The sequence below is a fragment of the Onychostruthus taczanowskii genome, unplaced genomic scaffold, assembly GCF_017590055.1.
Source record: "Onychostruthus taczanowskii isolate IOZ18803 unplaced genomic scaffold, ASM1759005v1 scaffold1, whole genome shotgun sequence".
NCBI lineage: Eukaryota > Metazoa > Chordata > Aves > Passeriformes > Passeridae > Onychostruthus > Onychostruthus taczanowskii.
In genome coordinates this window covers 17604626-17624882 of record NW_024496525.1, presented here as the reverse complement: position 1 = coordinate 17624882, position 20257 = coordinate 17604626, and the positions used below count along the sequence as shown (strand labels likewise).

The 20257-nt window shown below is 39.4% G+C and overlaps 1 protein-coding gene across 1 annotated transcript; it reads left to right on the top strand.

The window, feature by feature from the left end:
* The first annotated feature begins 52 nt into the window (after positions 1-52).
* On the top strand, positions 53-19275 carry FBXO33 (F-box protein 33). The gene is made up of 4 exons (XM_041399622.1): positions 53-626; positions 7008-7118; positions 12603-13288; positions 17293-19275. Exons 1-4 carry the CDS (start codon positions 118-120, stop codon positions 17562-17564), a joined length of 1578 nt encoding a protein of 525 aa, XP_041255556.1. The 5' UTR covers positions 53-117; the 3' UTR covers positions 17565-19275.
* The last annotated feature ends 982 nt before the right edge of the window (positions 19276-20257 follow it).

Genomic DNA, 20257 nt, shown 5'->3' with positions numbered 1-20257 from the left:
GGCAGTGGTAGCGGCCGCTCCGCCCCTTCGCCTCCCCCCCCCGGCGGCGGCGCGGGTGGTGCGTCCCGGCAGCAGGCGCGTCCCGGCCGGCGCCCGCCCCCCCGCGCCGTGTCATTGATGTTGTTGTTTGTGTCGCAGGAGCCGCAGGCCAGGCCGGGGCCGCCGCCCGGGGCCGCCGCCGCGGGGCTGGGGCCGGCGCCAGGGATGTCGGTGTGCGGGGAGGCGGTGGGCGCCGGCTCCCTGCCCAGCGAGCTGGTGGTCCACATTTTCTCCTTCCTGGCGGCCCCCGACCGGCTGCGGGCCTCGGCCGCCTGCTCGCACTGGCGGGAGTGCCTCTTCTACCCGGCGCTCTGGCCGCGCCTCCGCCTCAGCCTCCGCGTCTCGCCCGCCGAGCGCCCGCGCCTCGAGTTCCTCATGCGCAAGTGCGGCTGGTTCGTCCGTGAGCTCCGCGTACAGTTCGCCGCCGACAACTACCCCACCGGCGGCGGCGGGGCGGCGGCGGGCGAGGGCGCCGCGGTGGCGGGGGACGGGGAGGCGCCGCCGCCGCTGAGCCCGCGCTGGCTCGACCTGCTGAGGACTTACCTGGAGCTGGTGCTGTGCGTCCTGAGCAGCGTCCGCAACAACAGGTACCGGCGGGGGAGCGGCGGTGCCGGGCGTGGGGGCAGACGGAGCCCCCCGAGCCGCGCGGGGCCCGGTCCAGCCGTCCCGCCGGTTTCTGCGGGCGGAAGCAACGCCCGAGCCGGCGCCGGCCGGTTCGTGCTGGGGCCGCGCTCGGAGCCGCTCTGTGTGTGTGTGAGAGCCTGTGAGTTGGGCAGAAACGGGGATGCGCCGCTTCAAACTACCAAATTTTCATCATATAGTGTAGCTTGAGGAGGAATATAAACGCTCAGACGTCCAGTTGGCGAGCGGCTGGTCGATACGCAAAACAAATACAGCTGCAGTAATAAAAAGTTCTTCGTCTTTTGGGTGGAAGCAGGCAATGCAGCTCGAACGGAGCAAGTGAGAGCCAGGAGTCTGAATTTACCGCATAACAAGACAGCTTTCTCATTTAAAATAAGCCTTGTGTATGCTTGCAAAAAAGTATGTCGTGAGAAACTAGTAAGAGGGAGTTAAAATTACAGCTCTGGTGCGCTGAATTACTGCCCCAACAAAATACCTTCATCTTAGCAGCAGTGAGGTTTTTCGCTGTAGAAAAGCTGAGCTTTCATGCCACCTCTCGTCTTACCTGCTTATCTGAGGTTTGAGGAGGTTTTATGTTCTTTTGTTTATTGAAAAAACATGCTCACACGTAGGACTTTCTTGGCCTAACTGAATTTAAATTATAGAAATATTTTCCTGTGGTTTGTGTTTAAGATGTGTTTTTCACACACTTACTTTGGCAGGTTAGATAATTTCCTCAGCTTTGAGGTCTTTAAAACAAAAATACTTGCATTCTCTTCACTGTGTGGGGGTGTGATAGAGATAATAAGATAATAATCAGATATCCTAATATATGGCCTCTAGTCAGCAAGTGAGACAGGAAAGCAAGGATATTACAGTTAGGTTATGATGAGTTTAGAAAGCTCTGTAGGTTTTAGGATAGGTAATAGTTAATATTATTTCCTTTCTGTGCGCATACAGCTTCACCTATCAAGGGAAGAAAAAAAGCTGCAAGTGTTTCAGGGCATCTTTAGGATGAATTAAACATTGTGCATGGCCTTTAGAAAACTGCCTGCAACTGAGTCATGGTCTTGTTACCGCCCCCTTTGATTCCAGAGGTATGAGAGAGTAGCTTCAGGCCTTCCTTGTGTCTTTATTTTGAATTGTAGCAAGAGAACTTTAAATGCAATTCCTCGTTGGTTAGAGCTGAATGCAAATGTGGTGTGTGAAGTCTCACTTTCAGTTCCTCTGCTCTGTTGCCCCCAGCAGGTCCTTCCTGTGGTGCAGCTGCGATGGCTGAGAGTTACAGACCTCACTTCAGAAAGCAGCTCCTTAGTCCAGCTCACCTTTATCTTAGTTTATTTCTTGCCCTGTGAATCCTTGGTGTGTGAATCGTGATCGTCTGTCTTATTGGTCTTCTCTTGCATTTCGGGAGCTTTCACTTAACTGTTGAATCTGCAGGAAATCCAGCTATAGTATTATAAGAGGAAAAAATGTTGAAGTGATTGTCTGATCTGAGACATATCATGACATGGGCTTGGAATTTTAAAATAAGTAGTATCTATAGGAGCTGTTGCACGCAGGGTTTTGTTAGAAAACTAAATTGTTTCTTTTTTTCCTCACCGAAGTATGAGGCTGTCAAAATTAACTGCAGTGTGAGAAAGCTTTTGATACACTTTATCTTTTGAAAAATTCTCCATGTCCTTATCTGAAATCTGTACAAGGATACTTGCTTTCTGAAGTTCGTTTTACAGATTCTGTATGCACAGTGGGACTCAGACTGCAGTAAAACACTGTGCAGAAGTAGCTGTTTCTCCAGTACCTGTTCTCTGGTAGATTAGTATAATTTTGGTGGTAAAACAGGAAAGAAAAGTTACCAACTTTTTTAGGGTTTTGCACTGCCATGCTTTCTTGCTGTCTCTAAATCATTTATATGCTGCTCTTCTGGCTTGAAATGAATGATGCATGACTGGGGAACACAGGGTACCTGGTTATTACAGCAGGCTTTTTTAAATGGGCATTTAAAAAATTGGTGGAAGAGTGGCATAATTTACATTAAATACGTGACCTTTTTCAGTTTTACTTTCAGAATAGATTCAATTTTTCCCTTGAACAGAATAGGTGTTTAGTTTATTTTGATGTTTGAGGGTTTTTTTTCCTTGCCAAGTAACTACCTATAAATTATTAGTTCTCAGGTAGAACACTGGGTTTTAGTTCTTTAAGTAGATTTTTGAGATGGGAAAGAGGTGAGGAGGAGTATTAACATATGCCAAATTGCTGCTTAGTTCTTACTGTGACCACCTAATGTCTAAACCAGAGACCTTGTCACCTGCCTGATAATTCGTTTTGTCTAAGGAGAGACTGCAGTCCATAATTAATTTCTCTGCTTCTCTTTATTTATCTGTAACTGAAGAACTGTTAATTCCTTCTTGTTTTCACTGTATTTCACTGTACACAAGATAGCGATTGTAATTTACAAAATAATGTAAATGGAAATTTTTAGCTTCTTCAGTGGCTGAATCGCTGTAAATGCATTCCTTTTGGAATTAAGTTTAGAACAGGACAGTTTTTCCTAACTCCTGTCAGCCCTTATGGTAGCTTTTTGGCAGATAAGTTCAAAAAATGTTCCCTTTTACACTTCAGAACTGAAAAGGAAGAAATCTGCCTTTGTGAGGCTGTTTCTTAACTGTAATGATGGTTTGGGGTTTTAAATTTATTGTTAAGCAATGCAGTAGCAACCTTCCTTTTTGCAAGAAAACTCATGTATTTTAAATGGCTATGGATTTCATTGAGGATTTACAATACTGCAGGACCTAAGAAAAGTAATTACTAAAAGTAATGAAATTTCTAAATGCTCTCTTGGCTAAAGGAGAATGATGTATGGTTTTGCTGCTAAGAGCATTTTTTGTACAACATAAAATTGCTAGTTTCTAAGCAAATCTGTGTGTTAAGTCTCTAGGAAAATATTTTGGAGTGACCTTTGCTAGTTCTGATAAAATTAAGGAAATAACAATTTGTCTGCAACTTGTTTTAAAAACAACTAAAATTTTTTTGACAAATATTCCTGCTGCCAGCCATCCAAAAAGGTATGTTCAAGGTCTGTCTCATATTTGAAGCAGAGCTCAAGTTGTTTTGTAGGTGGCAGCATATAGAGTAATAGGATTGGGACCTTGATGAGCTCTAAGAATCTATCATTTATTTAATGAAAAGGTAATAAAATAGCGTTTATAGTGATCTGTAACTTTCCCATAAGCTTTTATGTTAATGATAGCAAATGTAGCAAAATAACAAAGATTATAACTGTTTAAAAACTGATGTTCTACTTACTACTGAGAAAAAGGGTGAGTGTGGGCATGATGTTTCTTAAATCCTTGTGATCTGCACCTTCTTGAACTGATCTTTCAAAACTGAGTTCTAGAAGGCAGGGTGGGAGTGTGACAAACTTTCTGTTTGCACTTACGTGCATACAACAGCTAATAAGCACCTTGTAATCATTCAGTAGGAAAATCCTGTTCTTTTATGTAACTCTGAGATACCAAAGTATTCTCTCCTCTACTCCTCCTTCCTTGCTTACAAAGGAAGATGGGAAGGTAGTGACACACACACACCCACCCCTCTTTTCGTCTTCAGAGTGTTAAATTGTGTGAACTGTTTGATCTTTGTTATGGAAACAAAAATGCAGATTACTGTAAAACTGTGGTATCTTGCTGAAGTATGGTATCTCTTGGAGTTACCAAAAATTGGTGAATTGCTCAAAGCAGTAGGCTGCATCTGGTTTTGATGTTTTCTAATGACTATTTTCTCTTGGTCTAAACAGGCAGCTGAAACTGGCAGAAACTAGTGTGGTAATACAATATGTGCATTACCACTTTGCTCGCCTTGAATGTAATCAAGGACATTTTGTGCTTTTTTTAAATTGGGTATTAAAAAAGACCGACCAAAACTGAAGATGGAGCCTAGTAAGAAGCTTATTATTTCTAGTGTGCTATTCGAGCTAGTGAAAAATAAATGTTTTAGAAATCCTTCCAAAACACAAGTTTTCCCCCAGCTGTATGTGTGGATACTACACAGGATTAAGATGCCATTATGACTTTTAGCAAAAGATAAGTAAATTTTAAATAATTTTATTTAAATAGCAATCACTTTATGGACTCTCTGAAATGAAGATGAGCAGTGAGCTGAATGTCATGGAGTTGTATAAAACTGCAAATAGTAGCAAAAATCTAACATTGTGTTGAACTGTGATCAGATTTGTTGATGGTAATAACTGTGCTGTGAATGGAAAAATAATTGGATATTGTCATTGGTTAAATTTTCAGGCAGAGAACTTTTCTATTTGTCTCTGTATTGCATGAAATGGCAGTCAAAAAGATGAAGTAAAAACGTGTGGGGTGCTAGTAATTAGTGTTGTATGTGTGCTGTGCTTTGGTGATCCTCTTAACGCCTGCCTACATCCTACTGTAGCGTTGGCTGGCGGGGTGAGTGGCACAGACCGAGACCTGTGTTTGATGTCAATATGGAGGTGATTCAAAACTGTCCTTGAGACTGCATTTTGGCTCTTGACTCTCATAAATAAGTCACCAAGATCAAAAGATAAAGGTTATTTATAGCATTGGCTGTGAACACTACTTTTCACACCTGGTGGAGGTTTCTGTTACTTCCCTCTCATACCAGACTATCTCTTATGGCTTTTGAGGAAAAAAGAGCCCAAAATATTCTCAAGTTGGGTGTGCCAGTGTTTTAGGCTTCCCTGCAAAACTTATTCTTTAGTATAGTCAGGCAATGTCTTAGTAAGATTTGTAGAATATTGGTCATATTTTAAGACTCAGTTTATTTTAGTGTATTATCAGTACAATTGGCCTGTATTTAAAATGTTAACTATTAAATGTTTGGAATTTCAGACACAGTTGTAAATTCCAGGTATTTGACTCCAGTATTTGTCAGACTTTATATGAAGCTTGTGGATCTTGCTTTTAAGCTGTTGTTCTCCTATAGAAAAAAAAGTAGCAGGTGCAACAGTGGATAGATTTCAGGTAATTAGTGTGCTGTTTTTGAATGCAGGAACTTCAAAACAGGTAAATTGTGATTTATGATAGATAACAATTATAGACTGCAACTCATACCTACTGAAAAATGTAAAACTTGGCTACTTAATCCTTTTTTGCCCCCGTCTTCTCTTGGTAGAATTTCGGGTTGTACTGTGGAGGTGGTGAACTGTACCAGGGCTTCCCTATGCTTTGAGCATGGTAGTCATATTACATTTTCCTCAAGGCTGATTTGAAATACTAGTATATGCTTTGTGAGCCAGAAGAAATAAGGATTTATGGTAACTCATGTAATTGTGAGCTACAGGTTAATTGGCATCTACTGTTCAGGATTAATTTAATTTATGTGTCCATTTGTGGTGAAACTGGAGTTTCTGGCTTGTTAATTATCAATTGCAGACTAGCCCTTGCATGTTAGGAGTAAATCTAATTTATAGCCTATATAAATAAAAGAAATGTTGACCCAAAACTTAGTCATCTACAAAAATTATAATTTAATAGTAAATGCTACATAGCTACTTTAAAACTGCAGTCATTTGCATACCTCTTTCTTGATCTGTTTTAGGAATAGAAAAGATGCAAGTCAGAAAACTGAACTAGGGAAAGGAAGAGTGACTGTCTAGTGCACTGTGTCATGTTCAGCATCAACTCAGAAGTTCTTTCACTTCTTTTTAGGTATCCCTTTTAAAAGTTAAAATCATATGTCCTGGTGGACCACTGTCGCTTACTGATGGGGAGTATTAGAAAATATTTTCCTACTTTAATATAACAGAAATTAGACACTGATTAAGGTGTGGAGAGCTTTTGCTTTTCCTGTCTGAGGTTTGTGATGCCTTGATTGAGGCAGGTTTGGGCTCCCATTTGTAATCCAGCTGATGTAGTGCTCAGGCAGGGTTCTTTGTGGTTGTGTTCTACTTGGGCATTAAATGCAGTGTTAAATGATGAAAGGAATAAGTATCTGATATTTTCATTGTGACACTTAACACACATTTTCCAAGGATTAAAAATTGTATGAAACCACTCCTGAATTTTCTTTGTGGTGCTACAGGCTTGCTGAAAATACTCCAGTGCTGACTGAAAAGCAGTATTTGCTCTTACAGCTGGTTTCAGCAGTTTGTGTAGTCCTCTTCCCCTTTATACTTCAGTCTCATTTTCTGTAGTTCCATATGTGCCTGCATTCCAGAACAGTAAGTTTCCCAACAGAGGCTCTGTGTTCAGTGTAATAGTGGGGTTTATTGCCTGCATTTGTCTTATCCAGAATGATTTCCTACACCATTTTAGTTTGTGATTTTACAGATGCCTTTTCATTTTGTTGTTTCCTAGGAACCTCCAGAAGTTAAGTCTCTTTGGGGATATAAGCATTCTGCAGCAACATGGAACTATATCAAATACCTACCTTGGAAAGGTTGACCCTGATGGCAAGAAGATTAAGCAGTAAGTTATATTTGTAAATTATCAAATACAGGATAATAATAATAATAATGAAAATAATAAAAATAGATGACAGAACACAGAAATTCCTGAAATACACGACTGAAAATCTTTAAGTTTTTTAACAGGGTGAAAATCTAAATTCTTGTTCCTGCTATTTACATGAAGTAGTCTGGTTTTGTGGCTGTTGTATTTTTGTTGGGTTTTTTTCCCTTTATTCTCAGTAGGGTGAGAATTCTTTCTTTCTTATTTTCATTGTGTTCTAGAAACAATATTATGTTAATGCCACAAAAGGGGAAGAGGGGCGAGGAGCTGTTACCAGCACCTCTTACTATTGCTGTACATGAAAAAAATTAGAAAAGGAAGTAATCTGTTGTATTTCACAAGAGTTGAAAACATATTTGTGCTTATGTTCTCTTTCAAGTTTGCTTGCAACTTTGGGAGAGAGACAGAGAAACTGTTGAAACACAGAACTGCTATAACTTATTTAAAATTGCATCTGAAAACTGGGTTATGTATTTGCAGAATTCCTGAAAGATCACAGCTCTCAATGTGCTTGTATAGTCCAGAGGTTATTTTAGCCTGCCATTATTACATTACAGGACAGTCCTTGAATGCTTATAATCTGAATAGTTATTTGTTCTTCTTTGGGAAAGTTAAATAGAGTATAACAGCTACTGACTTCTGGAATAAATTACCACAGAGGGAGTGATGCTGACTTAACTATTTTAGCAGTACTGCAAAAGCTACTGATACAATAAAATCTGAATGCTATAATTTTAATGTGTGTCAATTTATACGTCTTTCACCCAGTAGCTTGGCAGTAGAATAAGTACAGCCACTCTAGGTCTTCACTATTTTTTATTTTGAGTGATTTTTAGAGCAAGTGTAGGTATATTATCAGATTAATGTATGTATGTGGACACAGTCATCAAACTGAATGTTTGGTCCTGACCTAAATTCGCAAACCAGTGCAAATAGAGCTGTGAGTCACATACTGTGTCTTTGTCATCTGTTATGTTTCCAATGAAGAACTTGGAGCAATTTGTGATTCTGTCTAACATACGTACTGTAGTGCTGTGTGCAGGTGAAAGGCTCATTTGGTAAAAGCTCCTTTATTTGATACCCTTTGTGAAAATATATAATCAAATCTTTGCAAAGGGACTTGAAGGGAGCCATCTGAGCTGGATGTTTACTCAGCTGAGTGCATGGTCAAATGTTTCTTCAAGCACATATTCACATTTTGGAGCCACAAACCATTCAAAACCAATTATCTAACTTCTTTGTCTTTTAGATGAATATTAACCTTTGCACATTTTGGAATGAACAAGTAAATGCTACTTCTTTTTAGTTTAGTTAATTTTCTTGTTGGGTTTTTTGTTTGTTTTTTTGTTGTGAGTTTTTTGTTTGGTTGGTTTTGGGTTTTTTTTGTGGGGGTGTTGTTTTTTTTGTTATTTCTTTTTGGGGGGGGGTGGTTTATTGTTGGTAGGTTGTTTTTTTTTCTAGAATAGAACAATTTATCTGGGACCTGCTAGTTTAAAGGAAAGCTGATAGTGTTTTATTCAGTTGTCTGAAGTTGGAGAACTAGTAGCAGACTTAGTTCAGAAAGTAAATCTTTATGGCTTCTTAGCCTTGTATTTTGCACTTGGGGTTTGCATCAGTAAGTTGCAAAACGTGGATGCTGATAACTAACACTGAAAGGTGTAAGCAACATTTGGAGACAGTGTTAGTGGTAGCTGAGGATTTTTGGAACCTGTATGGTGACGAACCTTACTAGGTGTTTCAGAAACTTCCTGCAGTTAAAGCAGTCAGGGAAAAAAAGTTATGATTCCTGAAATCTGACTTTGAGCTGGGTGTAACAGACAGTAGGTGGAATCTCAGCTATTACAGAGCCATTAGGATGTTTCCTCAAGTTTAAGGCTAAGGGTTGTCCTAAGGCAGAGGAAGCTTTGGAGCATATTTTCAAAAATACACGTTTGCATGAGTTTGTGATGCTCCTTTTCTGTACAGCATGTGTGTCCCTGGGTACTTTCTAAAATTTTCTTTACAACTCTCTTTCTTAGTGTTGGGATGCTCGTTGTAAACAGTTAATTTGTCTTTTAATTGAGTAAAGGGTAATTGTCTAAAATTTTGGCTTTCTGAAATCTGCTTCTCATGATTGATCTGTGTGGTTCAGATAGTTTGGTTTCCAAAAGAACCAGTTTGGCCTCTGTTATTAAACAAAGTATTTTGATTGATAGTATTTAATTAAACAAATGGCCTCCATATGGAGCTTAGTAATCTGTTTGCTTCCTGGCCAGGGTCATGGATGCGCTTCCGTCCTGGTTAGGACTGGTTTGGGAGCTTAAACGCTAACTGTGCCTGTTTAGTCGGGCTTTGGTCTGTCCTCTGGATGAAAACACTATTTGGGGCATCAGTTGTGAAAGTACAGTTTAAAAAAAAAAATATTTTTAAGTAATTTGTTTCAGTATCATAATTTGTAGGTTCCAGGTCAATGGTGACCATCCCATAATTGCTGCCTGTGGGGAGCAGAGAGGGGTCTGATGACACTTGTTGAGACATTAGTAGGCTGCGTTGCTTTTTGGCATGTGCTGAGTGAGTTCTGCTTGTAGTTTCTGTTATATGCTCAAATTTCAGTTTTATAAGTGAGCTTTGAAATAATTGTGTTAAATTAGCATAAATGTTGTAGTACCTGCTGGGCAGTGGAGGTAAAATTAATATGGTAATAAAGTAGATGTTAATTTCCAAGAATTCACTTGTCTCTTTTTTAGAATGCAGTTCAGGCTATTTTTGCAAACTCCAGTTAGATGCAATCTGTTTATGAAAAATAGAATGTGCATAAGAATTTGCAGGGGAGGAAAAAAAACAAACCTGCTAGGCTGTTTAAAAAATTCTTTGAAATATGTTAAAATTAATTTATTATATAGTGCTTTCTGTCTGGCCTTTTTAAAAAGCAGGTATTAAAAACAATTCAGAAATTATTGGTGTTAAATAGTAACAATAAACTATTGACATGTTTGATCTCTGACTGGCTAAAAACTAGAGAAAGTTTTCTTAGGACCTACAGGTCATTAGACTAGCAGCACAAATCTTCATACTTGTGTAAACACTTTTGATGCTTGCAACAAAAAGTTGATTGCATTAAATCATTCTCTCTCTTTTAAGAAGTTTTTTACTGCAGTTCCCACTGGGGAGAAAAGCTACCCTAGAGCTGCAGAGTTCTGTGTCATATTTCTTTTTATTAAATTTTGCAGGCACTGAAACAGTATTTTACTAAATTCAGATGTTTAAAGTGTATGAGAACCCCAATTTAAACAGATTTTTAGTGCAGTGAGGCATATAGATGGTAGTATTCTACTGAACACCTCAAAATTAATTTGTCTTCAACAGTTCTGTAAAATATTAAAACCACTATTAAGATTGATTACCTGGGCTATTACAAAATAAATCCTACCATTGCTGCAACCATTACAGCACCTTTTCTAGATGTGTATGGGGGGAGGGAAGAGTCTTTGGAAGAAATTTGAGATTGCTGTGGTAGAATCTTTTTCTTTAGGGGGTTGTGAGATAATCTGCCTTCAATTTAAGCATTGGCAAGAAAATTATGAAGCAAACATTGCCAGGATCAAATAAGGTTCTTCTCAACTCTAAATGAATCTAGGAATAAAATAGAAAAACTGCACTGTCTGTGGGTTATACCTATTGTTTAAAACTGTTTCATTTGTGTCACAGTTGTGAGTCCTCAATTTTAAATAAAATATTTGGAGAAATCTGGAAATATTGAAGTCTTTTTACCTGATGACTATCCTAGGTAAAACCTTGGGAACTGAGGTGTAAAATAAATGCAATAACCACACCAGCTTTTCCATTTGGGTGAAGTCAGGCCTTGCAAACCTAGTACCGTCATAGGAGAAGGAAGAAAGCACGTGTAGGCAAGGGAGGGGATGAATAAGGATTTGCCAAGAGAGAAGATGAGTGAGGACTGATCTTTCAACTTTATTACAACAGAAGGGTTATGGGGCATCAAAGGTAGTAGGTGACAGGTTCAGAGCAAGCAAGAAGAGGAGATAATCACACTGCAAAGTTCTTTATTATTGGGTGTTATGGTTGCTAAACACTTGCTCTGCTAAGGGAGGAACCTGGATGAATTTGTAGAAGTGAAGTCTCTGAGAGTTGCTGCCTCTGCTCAGAACTGAGTTACAAAGTTTTGGAAACTAGAGAGATATTTGATAAATATCCCTATGTGCTTTCCTTGTTCTGTCACCTTAAGGTGCTAGTGTTTCTCTGTTGTCAGTCAGGATACTGGCCTAAACCTTTAATTTTGCCTAGACATTATTAAAGTTATGTGGATGAGAATAAAATTGTGAAATTTTTTTTTTGCTTAGATGTATAAACTATACTGATCCTCATAAAAGAAGAAGTGTTCTATGCAAAACCATTACCTGATTTGGGGAACAAAAAATTCTACTGTTTTTTTACTGGATCTTATTTCTTGATGTCATAGCCTGACTCAACTGCTTCTCTGTAATGCTGACCAGGACTTGAGATCAAATACTTAACCTACACATGTGTCTAATATGCTAAAAGAGCACTTGTCATTTGGGCAGGAGGACTCTTCTGGGCCTTTACAGCTTTGGAATGAAGACTGGAAAAATACTTACATGGAGAAAGTTCTTAGGATGTGACTGTACTATTTGAATTTAATATTGAAAATTTAAAATACTTCTGTTGCCTTCTTGAACAAAATATCTTAACATAAAGAGCATCTATTCACTTTAAAAAAGGGGTAGGAGAGGTTGAGTGCATCAGAATAAGTTCATAATAAACTGGCAGTGATAATTTGAGATTGAAATGTTACTGGGTCCAAGTTGTTTTGGTAAAACATGCATCTGTTGGCTCTTGAAAATCCAGTTAGTTGTACGTTTGGAGTTATTGAAAGAATCTTGTATGTTTGTTCTTTACCCTTTAATGAACAAATAAAGCAGGTAATTTCACATCATTCTAACTTACTCTCAAAATCAAGTTTCTGTCACCTTACATTGAAAATGAGGGGTTTTTTCCATATAAATCTGCAGTTCTGGAGAAGTTACAAAATACAAAAAGCTGTTTTTAAAAACAAGAGCTGCATTTGAAAAGCATTACAGGTTTTCTTATTTCCATAACCTTAAAATGTATGTGGGAGGGTGTTAAATACGTGCTGGAAAATACATGAAGCGAAGGTTCATAGTGTGTCACCGTTTTTGAAAGACAAAGTACATATTTCTTTTAGTTTACAGTTTTAACCTTTTAAGTGCAGTGGATGCTAAAATGCTCTGGGAGGTCTGCAGTCTGGTTGCAGTTGATAAGAACTATGATAATAGCATCTTCCTGCAGAATGAGGCTATAAATGAAGGAAGAGTAATTCTTGAATAAAAAAATTGAATGGTATGCAGTTGGTAAGACTAAACCATGTTTAATAGGTTCATTGTCTGTTTTGTTTACTTGCAGAATCCAACAGCTGTTTGAAGAGATATTAGGCAATAGCAGGCAATTGAAATGGCTGTCTTGTGGGTTAATGCTGCAAATAGTAACTCCCACATCACTGTCCTCCTTATCAAACCCCATAGCCAACACCATGGAACATCTGAGCTTATTGGACAACCACATCCCTGGTAATACCACTCTTATCACTGCGGTTGAATTGGAGCGCTTTGTGAATCTGCGTTCGCTCGCTTTGGATTTCTGTGATTTTACAGCTGAAATGGCAAGAGTCCTGGCTGACAGCAACCATGTGCCTTTGCATCGACTGTCTCTCCTGGTCCACAGTGTTTCCATAATGCACAAGTCATTGGACAATATGCCAAAAGATGAGAATTGGCAGGCGCTGACTCGCAACAGCACTAATCTTCGGGTCTATATAATGGCTTTTGATGTCAAGAGTGATGATATGTTAAGGATTCTTAAGCCCAGTATCCCCCTAGAGAGGATTCACTTTGACAGCTATGTCACTTGTGTTTCAGGAGCTGTTGTTGATCTCATATCCAGGCAGTATGACAAGTTCCTCACTCATTTTATACTGATGAATGATGTGATAGATATGTCTGCCTTCCCAGATCTCAGTGACAACCGGAATGAAGATCCACTTGTCTTATTAGCCTGGAGGTGCACGAGACTGTCTCTCCTAGCTGTTCATGGTAGGTAACGCATTGCATGTGCATAGTATGTGACTTCCAAATGCTTACAAGCCTTCAGCCTTTCTAAGCAGTGTGTGTTTTAGTGGCGTGGTATACAAAAGGCTGCTGCATCGTTGTTATACGTGCTGTTGTTGAAGGTGTTTATTGTATATGAATTTTAAACCTGCTTGTGTCTTACTAACTTGAGAAGTTGAGAAGTCACATAGGATTTTCTTAAACTCCTCACAGAAATGAGGATAACTTAAGAAGTGAGCATTCCAGGAGGCTTATCCTGCAAGTGGTCTGCACTGTGCAAGTTCCATTGAGTGACTGGTTACGTGTATGTGAACAGAAAACATTGGCTGTTTTTCTGTGAGCTCACGTGCTGGCAAGATAGATGATTTTGCTTCCTGTTTGTAAATAACACGGGTTAAGTGTCCCAGAGCTGAGAAGAAGAAATGTGTTACCAATTTGGTAAGACTACCAGCAGATGAAAAATATGTAGAGGGGGTTGCCTCACTTAGTGTGTTGGTTTCACCAATAACACCAGAGCTAGGTTTATCCCACTTATTTATTTGCCCTATAGTAGCAAACAACTTAGAATTTATTCAGCTCTGTCATCAGTAGAGAATGTGGTGGTAGAAATTACGGCAGCCTGGCAAATTTTAAGGCACCTGAAACTGAAATAATGCAGAATAATGTTTTTTTATTTGTACTGGAATCAGCTTACCAAGACCAAGTTTGCTGATGCATGAAGGAGTTAAGCAGTGGCTATTGTGTTGCATAAGAATAAATGTGTTTCATCAGACTGCTTGGGGGAGTAAATCTCCAGTTGGCAGTAAAATAGGAGACCTTCAGCAGCAGGAGGTGGACATTCAGATTTCCATTGGTTGAAGTCAGAAGGTCCTGCTGTATTTGCTCTTTTTTTTTTTCCCTGTGGTCTCTTACTTGAAAAATTAATTGCTGGGGGCAAGGAAGGCATGCTCAATTGAGCTGCCTCTCCTTAATAGTTTCTAGGTGAGACAGATTTTGGGTGCTGGTATGTGATTGTACCAGCCTAGGTGTGGCTTTTAGCAGTTTCTTCTAAAATTTGGACACATGTTTGAGGACCTTTAAAAAAATTAAAATTGTGTTACCTTAAATTATTCTCCTGCTACAGAAACGTCCTCTAATGTATTATCTAACTTTAAAAGCTAGTGAAACATCTGAACATAAGCTAGTGTAAGTATCATTTCATATCAGCATGTGTCTATTCAGTAGAAACTATTAGTCTGTGCAGAGTATTGGGCAAGCAAATGTTCCTTATGCTTCTGTCTAGCAAATGGTTGTTGCTGCACCACCTTTCTTTGGAGAGATGCTGTGTCCGCCTGTGTGAGAAAATGGCCGCATATCACCTTGCTGTTACATCAGAATTCACATTCTTTAGCCTTATTTTCCCTCTGCTTTCAGCAGAAGCTAGCTGAGCTGCTTATAAATGCCTCCTGATCTTTTCTAAGCTGTGGACATAACTTTTCTAGTACTATACTGCAAGCATCGTTCTTCGAGAGTAGTTACTGTAGATGGAACACTATTAGGAAAAAATATCCAGTACAGCATCTTAGCCTCATGCTTGGATTCCCTGAGGTTTACCATATAATGTTTTCTGGCTCCACTTGTCATATTATATTGTGAAGTTTCCTTCAGGAAAAGAAGGTGGTTTTGTTCAAAGTGCTATAATTCGCTTGAAGTGCTCAGGTTTCTTCTTCTGTCTCCTGAAGTGGTTATTCTTCAGCTTCCAGTGCTTCTCAGGCTTTTGTGTGTGCCTGTGTGTTTTCTCTTCTGGTATTATTTTGCTTTTGAAAAAGCTTTTATTTCCATCTACTTTTGGTTGCCACTTGTCATTGACTGAAAGAGGAAGGGGAAAATCTATGCTAAGGACACTTTATATGGGCTGCCTTGAGATTGTCTTCTGTGGGAAGTCATCATCTTGCCACCATGAAATGGTGGAAATGTCCATATCCAGGAGGCAGAGGAAGGCAGATGTTAAATACATTCTTGCAGAATGAAGAAAGGGTTGTAAAGAGTGTGTGACCATTTGGGATGGGATGGAAACAGTAGGATATACCATAGTGATATGATCTGGCACTGTGAATAAAAAGCATGGTCCATCTGTGAGAACAAAGGCCTTTTTTATTTTGTCTTCCTCCTTAAGGGAAGGATGCATGGATTTTTATGACTTTGTGTTATAAACACTGTGGTGAAGTTTTATTCTGTCCATGAGCAAAACTAAAGTTGAAATTTTTACTAGCAAGGAAGAATAAATTACAGTGTGCTCATGGTAATTTTGTTGCTCAGTGATACCACTAGTGAAGTGATCATTTCCTGTTACCTCTGAATACTTAGCTGGACAGAGACTTTTTGGCAGCTGGGAGGTTACAAAGAAATTTCAGACAGAGCTTTTGAAAGGAGAATTCATTTAAAATGAGATTAAGTTGGGAATAAGATGGTTGTTCTAGTGCATAGAGGATCTCACCATAAAAAGTTACAGCAAAAGCCATATGGCAAAATGATGGTAAAGGGGTTTTGTGTGCAGGGCTTTTTTTTTTTTTCTTTTATTCTTGCACTTGTTTTTGCTTTCAAAGATTTCTTTGGCAAGTTCCTTTACAGTCAAGATAACTGGAAGATGGTGTGAGCTCCATGTCCTGACAGGAGTGTGTCATCATACAGAGAGGAATTTTCCATTGAGTTCAATGTCCCTGTTAAGGAAGGGACACTGAATTAAGGTGCCTGAATTAAGACAGCTTCATCTTCTGTGGATGGTTGTGTTGGAGGTGAAGTATCCAGCAGATGAAGATTGTGGGAATTCATGCATTCCTAATGGTTAATATACCAGAAATGAGCCTTACAGATATGTGCAGGCTTCTTTGTTGAACACCTACCCTAACCAACTTCCAGAGACACAATAGAAAAAAGTAAAGGAAAACAGAACGTAAATTTATTTTCTTTATTACTTTGACATCTTTTCTTCATTCTCTATCTATTTTATTTTGATATGATATGATGCAGAGCATGTTAACTGCACTGTTGGAGGACCAAACCACAGTTAGCTTTTACTTCTCAGCAGTTTAGCTTTCCCAGTTCAAATATTGTGCAGACTGCAGCTTTACTTGGAATCTGCTTGGGCATCTCACCAAGGAGCTTAGCACCTGCGAGAATGATGATCATGGCAGAAATGTGCCTTGCCTTTTGCAGTGGAAGGGCTGATTTGGCAGAGCTCCCCAAAAGGGAAGTTCCCATCTGTGGTTTGCATCTGAATAGGGAGGAACTTTGCATTTCTCTTAGCCAGGGCACAGAAAGCTTACAGGTAACTGGCGAGTAGGAGTTTTTAAAGAGAAATGCTAATATATAGTGTCAAGAGAGGGAAGCTTTGTAATTATATTTTATCTCAGACAGAATAACAAGATGCATGTAGTTTATCTTGCATATATATATATATCTATATATATCTAATGTGTACATAAACACACATACTGGGGTGACATGAAGAGGTTGCAGAGGCTTCCAGTTTGTGTGCATGCTGATTTTTGTTTGTTTGGTGGTGGCTTGGTTCTTTTTTAATAAGTCTACTTTCTAAAGCAGTGAAAGCAAATCTTTTTTCTAGCATAAGCAGAGTTTTCAAGCGTTCCTTTTATGCATTCACTTAATTGATAACTCACTTTTTTTGTTCTAATTTACTACACAGTAGATCACAGGAGGTTTGAAGTTATATATATAACTTACAGTAGTCCACTGCTCTGCAAGTAGGAGAAAAAGATCTAGAAAAGGTTAATAAAATCTGAAATATTTTTATACCTATTCAGAGTGTAAAATGGGAGCTTCACCACTTGAAACCAGAAAGCCCCCACCATGCCCTAGGGGAATTTTGCCAGATGGAACATGATGGAATAGGTTGGGAGAGATACTGGGATGGTCTGGTATGAAGTTCTAGAGTAAGAAAATACCTTGTAGGAAAATGACAGAACAACTTTGTTTTTCTTTCCCCTTAGGTTACACAGTCTGGGCTCATAATCTTATAGCAATTGCTCGTCTTCGTGGCTCTGACCTGAAAGTACTGGAAGTCACAGAAGAAAGCATTGAATTCGACCAAGGAGAACTGGCTGACCAGGATGTGGATCCAGTACACAATTTCATTGAGCAAGTATCTCTCGGATTGGGTCGCCCTTGGCACGCTGTCATGGACATAGAGCTGCTCAGTGTCTTCACTGAGCCAACCCGTCACTTTTACAGAGAGATGCAAAGCTTCAGTGAAGGCATTTAGCTCCTTATTTACAATTCCTGTGGTTACATATGCAAGTAGGGTCCTATTATGTTTTTTCGGTAGTGTGAATTAACCCCTTTTGTGCTGTGTTTAATCAGTATTAGCTATATAGAATTATATATGTGTATTCTACTTCTTGATCAAAGAACGTAGTCGGGTATTGGTTTAGAAGCTGAAAGTGGCAGTGTTTAGGGTTTTCACGGTTAATGGACTTGTCTACCAAACCTTGCAAAGATACAGCCAAAGGCTGTGTGAGGTTGCCGGCTAACTTTAACTGAGTAACTGCGTTTTGAATTCTTTTGCTGTTATATTGGAGTCCTGTGCTCGGGAGCCAACTGTTTTTAATACCCATATCCATAGCCCAGTGGATCTCTGTGCTGTCATTGTGTGCTTAATCCAGCAGCATGCTACTTAATAGGCTTAAGGGACGAGAAGTCTGTCCAGGGCTGTTCACTGTAAGACTCTTACCTTGCTCGATTTCACGTGCGGATTCTGCAGCATGGCTTAACTCCATTCCCGGCTTTCCTTAGCTGCTAAGCGGCGGTGTGAAACACTAGCGGTTCAGGTTCCTGCACTTACAGATCCACTCCATAAAGCTGTAGTCTTTTGGATTCTTTGCAAACTCCTCCTTGTTTGTTCTCATGTTCTGTCATCTTCCTTAAAAGTTAGCTTTGGGCCAAAGTTTAAAAGGAGAAAGCAAGAAATGTGCGCTCCGGTGAGGTAAACGCATAACAGTGAAGATTTCGATACAAAGGTCTACACCTGCAAACAAACATTAGTCGTGAAATCCCTAACAACCAAGTCACTGGATTTTCTCTGTCAGCGCCTGTGTCAGCTGCCAAAGAATAGATTAAAAACGAAGAAGTGCCCACATGCTGGCAGGGGCAGGCCAACTTTTGGCCAGCCAGATACTGCTAGATTGTAATATATAAGGTCGAATTTCGACCTGTGGTACACAGCTGTGCTGTGGCTCAGTCAGCAACCTCAGAACTCTTAACAAACATGCACCTGTTTCACTGTGAATAGTGAATGTAAAGGAAGGAAAGGAAACAAATACAAAGCTTGTTCTATCACAGGTATGAGCTGCTATGATGCATGAAGAACATTCCATGAAGTATGTTTTAAAATCTTGTTATATCTGAGAGGCTTTAGAAGCCGATGTAACTGTTTCAGGGCAACCGCGGTACAGACGTGGTCTCTGTGAGACTTCCACCTGACCCCAGTTTTAAGTGGTACGAATGTTGTGCATTTAATGTTTAAAGGACAGTCTGCAATAATAAAGTAAGTGGCCAACGTGGGTGCCCAGCAGTGCTGAGACCTGGCTGCTATATTGTAAGCTTTGGAAAACACAATTTATGCAACAGATGTCCAGATATGATTCTATTTATGGAAAAAGTTTATATGTGTTTTACAAATGGTTTTACCATCTTATATTAAAATGACCTTTTGACAGGTGTGCGCTGTTTTGTCTCCAGTGAGCACATACCATGCGGATTTTATATGTACATCAGTAGAGTGAATCCACTGGCACAGTGTGTGTATATGCCAGATGTGGTGAGATTTTATCTTATAAATGTGATCAGATTAAAAAAAAAACTCCTGACAGAAAATGTAAGGAAACCAGCTGAATGTTTGAATTGATGACTGATGTTGTATGGTTTATGTTAAATGTTATATTCTTTTAATCAATGAATAAAGCATTAAAAATTGATCGCTGTATAAAATACTTTATTGTTATCAGCATGAAGATTTTTAGAATTAAAATGCAACATCGTTCATAAGATGTGTATAACTAGTAGCTCCCATTGTGTTTAGGTCAGCAGAAAAATCTAAAATGAGTCACACAATTTTTTAAAATTTGGCTGAATTTTGTCAACATTTTTCGGGGTGGTGGAGGAATGGGAAGGATGCTTTGCTAAAGATCAGACCAGTTAGCACAAACAGTATATCATTATATGACCTATTAGACTGATACAGTAAACTGTGGATTGTAGAATATAGAAGACTATTTTTGAGAAATTACTTCATCAATTGCAATTGCTTAAATCAAAATCTAATGTGCTCAAGAAAAATGTGTAGTACTTCTTTGGTGTCCCACTATTAAATAGATTATGAATACCTGCAACGCTTCAGTTTGACGTTTTATCCGTACCCAGAGTACCCAGCTGTGCCTTCTGAATGAAAGCTGCAAATGTCTGCTCAGCTGTTGGAGAGCTGCTGTGCCCAGCAGAGGCTGACTGTGCTGTGAGGCTTGTCAGAGTGGCTGGTCAGTGTGTGCGTGCCAAGCACGGACTTTATTCGAGCTTCTGAACTCCGTGGTACGATAGCCCAAGCTGCTGCCAAGTGTGAAAATTGCACTGCTTGTTCAGGCAGTTTCCTAGATCTTCCAGATTTGGTAAGCAAGATCACTTCCAACATACCAAAAAGACGCTGTGGGTGATTAAGATAAGGTAAATACAGCTTTTCATGTTCCAGTAAAGTGAAATATTGGGACTTGTTTTGGTGCCTTTCAGTGCTCGGCCTCAGAAGGGAGTTTTATGTAGCAGATAAATCTGACGGTGATTGCTCAGCATCTGAACCTGAAGTTTGGTTGTGAAGGATTTAAGATTTCAGGAAGTCACACAGAAAAAGCCAGAAACAAATAAATTCTGTGTCCTCTGGTTTGAACAGTTGCAGAATGGTAATTTTATCTC